We start from the raw sequence: 12,000 nt of genomic DNA on the forward strand, positions 1-12,000 counted from the left end.
GGTATAATATAAGCAAAAAGTAGTTTAATAAAATTTGAATGTAAGACACTAAAACCTTGTGTCATGCACAGTAAAGGATACCCATAACGATAGGGTTAACATGGGTGACAGTTTAGCAATTTTCCACTTTCTGTAGCTTGGACTGTGATAATCCAAACTAACACACATTTTCAGTGGTTGTGTTCTACTGGACCATTATTTCACATACCAAATTTCAAGGTAATCCATTAAGAAATACACGAAATATAAAATCTCGAATTTTGATTGAATTTCTTCCTTTTTATTTCTTTGCACCAAAAGTACAGAAACTTTATTTGATAGAAAAACATACTTAACTTTCATGGATTTTTTTTCAAATTTAGTACACTGAGAAATCTTTACAACCTACAATTAGGTGTCAAATTTAGTCTAAATGTAAGCCACGTGCAAAGTTATTCAACAAAAACCTTTCAATTTTGACTCAAATTTTTGCACCCGATCTATGCAAAAAATCATGTGAGCTATCCGTCTGAAATTTTTACTATAGCTTCAACAAAGAGTGAAGGTGGAATTTTTTTAGTTTTTTGTCATTCATATTAAAGATGGCTAATTTAGAGCAGCAAAAATACAGGGTGAAAGCATGTGCAGATACATAGGTATTGGTTAGGCCAAGCACTCTAGATTAGCAGTTTTTAGCTCAAGTTTTCCAAATAATTATATGGGTGGACGGTTATTGTCCATTATCAACTTTTAAGCACAAATTTGATACATTTTATGAAATTCACCTAATTAAAGAGCATTTAACATCACATGATATTAGCTTAAGCAGTTAACGTAAATACTGTTGCTTGATACAGCTGTACCGAGTGCATGTGAGTGATGACAATAAACTGTTAATCTAGTTTCCATGGCATTACTATAAAGGAAGTTATAACACTGTTTTAGAGAGGAAAACTGCCACTATATATTTTAAAAAATCTGGTTGATTCTGTAAAGTATAGGTTTGTTCCGAATAATAGGGTTGCGGTCCTAAAGCTAATGTTGGTTACTATCAAGTGTCACTTTCTTACTTGCTGTGGTTTTTGGTGTGTATTGACAAAAAGTCATGATATCTAATCAAAAACACCTCAAGTGTAAAAAACAGGTGTGGTCAGAAAAGGATTCAGCATCTTACTTAAAGGAATGAAATCAAAATTGGCAGCCAAACTGGTAGCTACACTTATAGCATTGATAAGAATTTTACAACAAATGTTCATTCATTTGTTAGCAGAGCATGTATTTTGTTTTATCAACCATCATGCCCCAAGTTGAACACAAACATGGAGTGGCTAACTAATGAATGAATATTTACTGTACAATTCTTATCAATACTGTAAATATAGCTACCAGTTTGACCACCAATTTTGATTTCATTCCTTTAAATTGCATGCTCAATCCTTTTTTTCATGCCTAAGGTGTTTTTTTAATTAGATATCACATGAAACTTTAAAAGAAATGGAAGAACCAGATCTCAAAATGCAATGCAAAGGAAGAGCATACAAGACCTGCTGGCTCTACATTTAACACAGCAAAAAACTAAACTAAATCCCTAAAGAAATCAGAAGAAGACCAAACTTTATCTACAACTGTGTCATTAAATTCTATATAAAAGGTATTGGAACACATCTGACCAATTGTCACTGATAAAAAAAAAATAGAATAGAAGTGGACCATTTCCTCCTATAACAGTATTTGGGGATGAAAGAAGCACTGTCAAGTATAAACTGAACCTCCAATTGGTCATTATATCCAGAAATATTTGTAAAAGACTAGAAGGAAAATTCACAGCACTAGAAGATACAGGGTCTTAATTGAATTCTATATGCACACTGCATAAAAAGTGAGAGAATCTAAGAAAGATGATAAACTCATGATTTAATAATAGTTTACTTCATGAAGTACAAAGAATAATGTAACTAGTTTAGTGAGTAGAAAGTAGACTCAGTAAATAGTTCTGTGAAATAGTCTAGTAAGTATAGGATCCATCCAGTTGAGGGCAAAAAATCACACGTATATATATATATGCATGAATAAAACTTTAATTAAAACTTCAAATTATAAGTTAATGAAAACACTAAATAATTTAAAAACGATTCTACACTGTAATGTGGAAATAAAAAAACAGTAGTTTTTAACTATCTTATGAGGTTACAATTTTCATATACCACATTATACTTACTGTACAATAAACTTACATTATACAAATTACTGCAACCTATATGATCTCAAAACATGATGGTATAAGCAAGAACCTAAGATGTGTACATAAAAGATTAAATAGCTTGATACTGCTAGCTTTATTGACTCCTTATCTTTGTTGCTGGCTGGACTATGAAAGACTATAAAACTCTCTGAACACACCTTTTCTGGCACTTCCTTGTTCAACAGCGTGCAATACAATGGCTCAGCCAAAATACTTGTCCTGAAACCTAATTTTGTGTAACTCACTGATCGATAACTATAAGCTCCACAGATGTATTGGTTTTTCTGCCAATTTGACCTGCAAATTTAGAGGATTTCCACGTCAAAAACTTTAGATGCCTAGGAAACAACATTTAACATACCTAGATATTACTTTAATACATTATTTCCTTACTAATAATTTAACAGTAATTTTCAGTTTCCTACAAAAGCAAATCTCACTGCAATGTAAAAAAGTATGTAAAGTACATATCTCAATTTTCCCACTCTTTAATAGGTATGCTTCTATAACTTTTTAATATCAGATATTCAATATTACAAGTGGCAGGACTGTGTTAAAATTTTTTGTATGCTACTGGCAATTTCATTTTATTTTTAATATTCATTACTGTTCTTAGCAAGCATAATAATGTCTTCAACCTTGAAAAATAATCACTTTTAAATAATCATTGCAAAATAACTGTTTGAAAGGTGTGAGAGACTTTGTAAAATACAAAAAACTCATGTCAACTGGAAGATATAAAAACTTCATTCATGATGAAAGTTAACACTTTACAACAATACTGAACTGAAGTGTTTCTGTAATACACCGACAATTAAAAGATGATGAAAATATGACATTTCTAACACATCATAGCAACAGTAAAAGCTGCAGAACACAACATTTATTAGCACAAGTTTAATAAATGTTTGTCATTTCTTTTGTATTATTATAACATTTAAATTAATGATTCTTAACTTACTGAACATTTATAGTTACTTTACCTTACCTTATCAGGGATATAGATTTAAATGTAACTTGATATGCACAGATTATCTGATAAAAGGAAACAAGCTACCCTTCACAGTATTTTGCATGAAAATAATAAACATTCATAACAGAAGTTAACATTCAAAATAATGATTGATATCATAAGCTACAAACCTAATGACTCTTCTTGGTAAAGGAATATCACTTCGACCCAAAAACATTCTCAGCAAAAATGCACACTTAATTTTCACTTCTTCTTCTCCTAATGTCTGCATTAGTTCTGCATCTTTTCCACTGATCCATCCTAACAGAACATTAGAATGGCCCTTAACAGTATCAAAACCTCTAATTCCACGCACCCATTCACTAGAAGCTTCCTAAAAGTAAAGTAATGAAACATGAATACTTTCATTCCATTCAATTTATATAAAATTAACTAATAACAAATCATCATTTGTTTATGCAAAAATATGAAATCAAGAGTACTCAGAAAAGCCTATCCTTTGCTAAACAAAAATACAAAGCAAGTTTTAGTAATCATCTTTAAAAATACAGCTGGTACATGAATGTAAAGAACATGAGAATACATGCACATCATTAAACAGTGATTTATGCCTGCCCTGTAAAGATATTGTGTACTACATAATGAAAGACCATACTGGGGCAAGTTGAACCACTGAAGCCAAGGCACATTGAGCTAAGTGGCTTAATGTGCCCTAGTTGCATAGTTACACCTTTTGGGTCATTTTCTATTGTACATAGCTTTAGTCAATATCTCTTGCAAATTAAGGCCTTTTGCTGCATCTGCTGTAATGTATGTAATGTAACTTAGTAAAAAAATCATTCTAAGGTTTATTCTAATAACTATTCACTCGTGATTTCAGAAATTGTGTATTACTATAAGTCAAAGACAGGCCAAGGAAAAACAGATGCATCACTGATGAAGAGAAAGGTGGAGGAAGTGAAAAGAAAAGAAAGACCCATAAGCGATCTTGTAAATGATAAATATATCAACAGGACAAACAATGGGGTGCTACATAAAAAAAACAACTTCAAAAGAGTTGAGTTAGTCTGGACAATTTGAAACGAACATTTAATACAAGAAAGACAAAAAAGTTTGTAGAAGTTCTCATTTATTTTTATCATTCCTCCTTAAATAGAGATATGGAAACATTAATAGATACTCCTTAAACATTATTGAATGTATGTTATTGATGTGCTGCAGGTCAACATCTTGCCTATGAATACGTGGTAAATCTCAACAGGATAATGCCAAATGGTTGGACTGAAAGACAAAGTACTGTGAAAGAATGGATGGCAAGTTTTATAAAGAGACTGCAATCACCAGAACCCACAAACATAGCACGTGCTCATGGATTTAATAAAGCTACAGTTGATGATTGCATCCTTTAGATGTTTCAGTGTATGGGCCTTTCAAAACATGTCACAACAAGGCAGTGAAGAAATGGAAGAGATCACTATACATGACCTGCCTAGATGTTTTTCTTGAGCCTTTCACCAAACTTGTTCATACACCAATGTTATGAAAAGTTTTAAGAAAAGTGGCATCTGATCAGTGAACTCTGATATTTTTAATGAGGCAGACTTCCTTCCCTTGACAATTTTTAAGCCAAATATTGAACCACATACTACCCTCATTGAAAGGCCAGGGAAACTCTCTCACCCGAAACAGAAGAAATGTCCACTCTCCCATCTGGAAAATCTGGAGTGGCAGCCACTCCAACTGAAATCACAATAATACCAAGAAAGCTCATGCAGTTCCCACTGAATATATAAGACCAATTCCTAGGATGAGTGTATACAAAAGAGCCAACAGAATAGGTTGAAAGCTTATGTCTACAAAACTTTTGACTAGTATGCATGAAAAGGAGAGACTGATAGAAATGTCATAGCTATTGGCTGAGAAAACAAAACAAGAGGAAGACAATAAAATCTGTTGAAAATTAACAAAACCAGAAAAAATAGAAACAGAAATTAAGGAAAAAACTCATTCAGGATGCAACTTTAACTCATGACAAGAAGTATGAAAATGAAGAGGAATATTTCCACAGTGATGATGACTTCTATGAAGATAAAGTCAATGAATTTGAAAGGCAGCTACTTCAAGAAGTTGACTCTGATAAAACCCTTAGGACAGGTTACTATGTGCTGATACAATTAATTGCAGTAAACTCAAACAAACCTTTCTATTATATTGGGTAACTGGTTGATGATGAAGATTCACGTTCTTTGGTTATTTTGTCCTGACATCAGAATACAAAACCACCAGGATGATTTGTAAAACCAGCAGTAGAAGATGTGTCTTCAGTGCACATGGATAGGGATGATATCTCTATTCATCTCCCTTGTTCATTTGATACAGGGGCCATTAAAAGATTTTTTGGAATCACATATTTTTTTTAATTGAACTCAACCAATGTAAATGTCAGTAAACTTGGTCTATGAAAATACCACATTGAAATGGATTTCAAGTACTTTTATTTTATTGAATTAGGCACTAAGATACATGAAAAGATCATTGGTTCTTTATTATTGGTGTGTGAATGATAAGTTCACACTTGATACAGACTAGGTCTAACTTTTATTAGTGTTCTAAACAACTTAAGTTGGCTGAGAAGTTTTATGTTTAATTTTAAAGGTTCATGTGATTTTTTTAGAAGTTTTCTTCTGATATATGCATACTTTTTAATATATTAACTTTCATGCTTGTTGCACTAATTTTATATATAATGTTGCTAATATGTGAAGCTTAATATTGTGGAAGGATCTGTTTGTTTTTGAATTTCGCACAAAGCTACACGAGGGCTATCTGCGCTAGCCGTCCCTAATTTAGCAGTGTAAGACTAGAGGGAAGGCAGCTAGTCATCACCACCCACCGCCAACTCTTGGGCTACTCTTTTACCAACGAATAGTGGGATTGACCGTCACATGATAACGCCCCCACGGCTGAAAGGGCGAGCATGTTTGGTGGGACGGGGATTCGAACCCGCGACCCTCAGATTGAGAGTCGAGCGCCTTATCCACCTGGCCATGCCGGGCCCCCATGGATCTTTACAAACTGTGAAATCTTTCTGCTAATAACACTGAGTAATTAAGATTGAGAACATTATATTTTGTGATGTTTTCGTTTTATATATGTTTGTTTGTTTGAAGTTAAGCACAAAGCTGTGCTACTAAGAGGGGATTATGTATGTTTTAAATAAATATCAGTTGTTGTTTTTATTCGGATATATCTAAAAACTTATACTTTTTTATTTACTTTGCACCATTGGCTAATTCAATGTGCCCCGGTTTTTGGATCAAGCTGCCATAAGTATGGGGTGGGTCAAGCCAATTTGTTTTTGTTTTTATAAAGCAAATTCCTTGTAGTTGTACTACAAATTTCAAGATAGCATTATGAATCTTAGCTAATAATTAACCAACATAGTAAAGTATAATGACGTGCTAGTATCCTATTACTATAATCTTTGTCTTTTAGTGCACCAAAATATAAAATGGGGCTCACCGTGCCCCGATCTTCCCTACATTTAAAACTTCTTCCACAATTAAATCGCTAAGTGAGATGGACACATATGATGTAGAGAAAACCAAGAATCACAGAAAGATTCAGAAATCAAAATCTAAAAAATATAATGTTTAAACTTCAGAAATATAATTTTAAATGAGAATCTTACAAATGCGGTTGAATAATAATATAAAAAAGTCATGATCCCTGCATGTTTTTCTAGTTCAGCTTCAGATGACACGACAGTTAGAGTTACTTGTACTTCTGCTTGTACACAACTCAATGTATGAAAGTATTCGTTAATTATATAACTAGCCACAGTGTTCGTGTTTACCTTGTTTGGACTAAATAGTAATGTGGTTCTACATATAGTTTACTTATTACAAGTTATAAACGTAACCAGTATGACTAAGGTAAGAGAAGATTGATTTAATACAAAAAAGTTACGAGCAAGTTAATATTCATTATTCGCCCCCAAAAAACTGATTGTCGGAAATTACTACTAGTCATCGACTAATAACAGTTTAATAATATTTAACACCGTTTAGTTGTAATTAATTAAACGAACTGCTGAGTTAAGTCTGTCTGTCGTCAAGTTCTGCTTTAGTTCTTCGTACAGTAAGTGTAAAATTTATTGATTTCCCAGAACGCATGTGTTTCTACAGTTTCTTCCAGCCTGTACTGTAAAATGTAAAATTCAGAAACTTAGACAGTTAAATATTTTTTCGGTGTTAATGAATCTCTAATATTTCTTATAATACTTCTATTTCCACCTTATGAATAATTATAATCTCTGAAAAGAGTTTATCTCGTATCATCACAAGTATTCGTTCCAAATAGTAGACGTTGTACTTATATATTTTCTAGGATCGGAACGATACTGAAATATATATATATATATATATATATATATTACCTATTTCATACGCTAAGAAGAATCATTAATAGCTTTACGACAAGAAATCTAAGGACAATTATTTTAAAGGGTTATTTAATTACTATATTTAGTAATAGTGTACTAAAGTTACCCCAGTTTTCCTTAACCATGTTATAGTATTTTCTAACCTTATTGGCTCTGATTGGTCATGCAACACCCTTACTATTGGTGAACATTTTTAAAGGGCGTGTACACGGGTAACGTCCAATACAAACCTGAAAATGTTCTTGAGCCTACATCCTATATAACCAAGTGTGGGCTCTGTTAATAACAGTAAAATGACGTGTGCTACTACGATAGCTGCTTAGTGTATATTTTGCAAAAATAATCAACAATGGCAAATTGTAAAAGTGAACACGCTGATCGTTTTGCAGAGTTGAATCTGTTGCATAATAAAAACAAATCAGCTGTATGGGAACATTTCGGCTATCGGGAAGACAGTCGTAATTTATATGTGTGCATACATTGTGAAGCAGTACTAAAATTCTGTGGCAATACTTCGAATATGCGAAACCACCTAAAACTGCGGCACAACGCTATATTCAGTGAACTTCCTCAAAGCGCTAAGGTTAAAACTCCTCCAAAAATGACATTAACAGGATCAGACAGTGTTGAAGCAGTCACACCGTCCTCATCAGTTACCAGCATTAACATTACTGCAATTTCACCATTTACAGAACGAATACTGAAAAGACAGTCAAGTACAGAAGAGTCTTTAACAACAGAAGTTAAGTATCCTAAAGAGAATACGAAGCAGAAACAGGTAACAGATGCATTAGTGAGATACATAGCTAAGGGTATGCATCCACTGCAAACTGTGGAAGAACCTGGCTTTGTAATGTTGGTTGAGTCTCTTGATCCGAAATACCAGTTGCCATCAAGGAAAGAATTGAGTGGTAATCTTATCCCCAATCTGTACACTAGCATCAAAGAAGAGGTCATGAATCAACTTTATAAAACAAGTGATTTGGTAATTACTTTTGACATTTGGACCTCCAGAGCAAATGACCAAAACCTTGAGCTTAGGGTTCATTTCATAAACCAACACTGGGTCTTGAAAAGTTACATTCTTCAAAACAGTGAGCTTCCACTACCGTACACTGCTGAAGTTATAGCTCAGGCTGTTATTCAGTGTCTAGAAAGTTGGAATATCTTGAATAAGGTTGAAATAATTGTGTCAGACAATGCTTTGAACTGTGTGAAAGCTGTTAATAACATGGGTCGAAAGTTAATACCATGCTTTGGTCATACCTTGAACTTGGTCATCAAGAAAGGAGTAAATGCTGGAATGAATCGAGTAATAACACGCTGTTCTAAGTTGGCTGAATATTTCAATCGAAATACCAGTGCCAAATATTGTTTGGTAAAAAAGCAACAAAAACTTGGTTTAGCAGAAAAGAAGCTGATTCTCCGATGCGAGACTTCATGGAACAGCATTCATGCCATGTTGATGAGAATTGTAGAGCAAAAACAACCCATATGTGCAGCACTAATGGAGTTGGGTAAACGAGAGTTAATGCCGGAAGTAGAGATGATTAATGTAGAAAATCTGGTTAACATTTTGAAACCTTTTGCAGAACTTACTCAAGAATTCAGCAGCGAGTCTTTTATCACTATATCAAGTTTGTTACCCACGATGCATCAGCTAAAGATTCTTCTAAAACCAGTAGAGGGCGACTCAGGAATGATAGAGCGAATTAAACAAGCAATGCTTGAGGAACTGGAAGACAGTTATACATCAACTGCTACTATTGACATCCTGAGGAAAGCATGCTTTCTGGACGCCAGACTTAAAGATATGCCATTCTTGAAAGAATATGAGAAAAGTAAGTTGTATAATATGATAAAGGATGAAGTTGCTCAACTGTTAACACAGGATGCTCAGTCTGTTGAGGAAGGCACACCTTCATTTAATGTCACTGCTCATGAAATTCAAGAACTAAGAAAGAAGAAAAAAATGACCAGTGTTGGTTTTAAGCTGCTGCAATCTATTTACAACAGTGAGAATGTATCCACAATGCAGAACTCTTGTGAAACGATTGCTGAAGAGGAAGTGAATAGATACATGGGCACTCGCTCTCTGGATCTTAGAGTGGACCCACTGAGATTCTGGGCAGATAATGCCCATTTGTACCCATACCTTAGTAGACTTGCAGTCAAGTATCTGGCAATTCCAGCAACCAGCATCCCAGCAGAAAGTCTGTTTAGTAGTTTAGGTTATATTTTGAATGCTAAGCATGCCTCATTGGATCCAGAGAATCTTAACATGTTATCATTCCTTAGCTGCAATCTGTGACATTGTGAATTGTCGACCTTAGTGGATTTAAGATATGAAGTTTGTAAGTTGAACTACATGTGGATTTATCTGAAATCATAAATGAAAGCTAGTCAGTAATTGGCTGGTGTAAGTTAAACAGACTAAGAGTAATAGTTCACAATTATAATAGTGTTAAATAAACTATATATTTACATCTTGTATATTGTGTTTGTAACACCACAACTCTTACTTTCCGGGTAGAAGTTGGGCTAGTGTCTGGCACTCTGAAATCTATAATACACTGATCCTGGGACAAACATTTCCTCCATCCATTTAGCCATTCCAGCATTTGAAACATCTTATATATTACAAATGTAAATGTATCTAATCGATTTTCAATTAACAACAAAAAAAAATGAATAATCTAATACAGCTTTAAAATGTTCTTGTGTGTTTGTTAAATTTCACACAAAGGGATATCTGCACTAGACAACAGGGAAGACAACTTGTCAACACCATCCATCACCAACTCTTTGGCTACTCTAATTTAAAAGTGGGATTTATGATCACATTATAATGCCTCACTGGCTTAAAGTTTGAGCATGTTCAGTGATGGGATCCAAACCCGCAGCCTGTGATCGAATGCCCTTACCACTTGGAAAGCCAAGGCCATTTAAAATTTACTAGTATCAGTCATTTTACTTAAGGTAGCAAACCACAACATATATATATATGAACTTCCATCTATTTTATTATAAAGAGACATTTCGTGATCAATTATGTACAAATAGGCATCAGTTGCAATATAGACTTCATGTGCAATGATAAATAAACACTCATAAGGATAGAGATTCGTCGAATCTACATTTTACTCATTCAAAATACTGTTGCGTCAGCGAAGTCACATGACTAGTGTCATGCCACGTTTCTAGAACTATCCTGTACCTTGGCGAATGCTCCAGCATTTACTATATATAGGGTAGTCTGGTATATAAAAGAGGGTGACAACGTGACGGGGGAATAATGTGTGTAGACAGTGAGTAATTGATCTGCAGTCAGAGAGTATTATTGAAGTTGAGCACGTTCGTTGTTATAGCGTTTGCTTTAGCGCGATTGTTGAAATTAAGTGTATCGTAAAGTTATATTCGGGAAGAATAAACCAGTTTTATTAAGTGAGGACTTGTGTCGCTAAAGTTTCGTCGGAACGAATTTACGGGAAATCGATTAACAAACAGAAACGTAACAATACTAATAATAAATAAACGTGTAATAAAAATTGAGTTGGGTCTCACTAGAGCCCGGAGTTAATCGATTATTACTGCTTTCGATTATTCAAATAATCGAATTTATGAATAATCAGTTAATGTCTCAAAAATACAACTAATCGAATGGAGAGCAACTGGCTGACAGCACCCACCTCCAACTCACTGGCTACTATAGAGTTAAATAAAATGTAAAGTTAGTTTTTTTACATTGTGTTATGCTTCGAATTTTATTTTGTAACTATATATTCTTTAATGTCGTATTATCAGCCGAGGATCTAGATGGGGGTTCTGTACCCTCTTCCATATTTAACAGTACTATAGTGACATTAATGTATAAGTTTATAAGTATTGCTAGTAAAAGTATAGTCCCCCCCCCCCCGTAAAAAAAAGCCACGAATCCATCCCCGATAAGGTGTAAATTGTAAAATTTCTTTTCTACATTTTGTAATAATTTATAATTTGTATAAATTTACTCAAATAAACTATGAAGTTACTTTTTTTAAATTGTCTATATGTTATGTTTGTAATAACATAACTTACTTTCTGATCATGCAACCTCTCCCCTGATCCCGAAGCAGTATCCTTTATCCACTTTTTCATGCCAATCTTTTAGCGATGTGATAAATTACAAATGTAAATTCACTACTAGACATTGTTCAATTTATATTGTTTCGTCTCCGTTTGTTAATTAATTTTTCCGTAACTTCGTTCCGATGAAACTTTAACGACACAAGTCTTTACTTAATAAAACTGGTTTATTCTTTCCGAATATAACTTTATGATACACTTAATTTCAATATTCGTGATCAAACAAACAATATAACG

The 12,000-nt window shown here is 33.7% G+C and overlaps 1 protein-coding gene across 10 annotated transcripts in view; it reads right to left on the minus strand.

The window, feature by feature from the left end:
- LOC106465538 (spermine oxidase-like) overlaps nt 1-12,000 on the minus strand; it is an 84,805-nt gene that overhangs the window by 17,896 nt on the left and 54,909 nt on the right. For all 10 annotated transcript variants that reach the window (XR_002612008.1, XR_002612007.1, XR_002612009.1 and 7 more), the window contains exons 4-5: nt 3,365-3,567; nt 2,380-2,518 (exon numbers count right to left, since the gene is read on the minus strand). Coding sequence is in view for 2 of the 10 variants with exons in the window: in XM_022393455.1 (XP_022249163.1) it covers nt 2,380-2,518; nt 3,365-3,567 (342 nt within the window). In the remaining 8 variants the exon portion in view is untranslated. The remainder of the gene's footprint in view (nt 1-2,379; nt 2,519-3,364; nt 3,568-12,000) is intronic.

This window comes from Limulus polyphemus, unplaced genomic scaffold, assembly GCF_000517525.1.
Source record: "Limulus polyphemus unplaced genomic scaffold, Limulus_polyphemus-2.1.2 Scaffold1975, whole genome shotgun sequence".
NCBI lineage: Eukaryota > Metazoa > Arthropoda > Merostomata > Xiphosura > Limulidae > Limulus > Limulus polyphemus.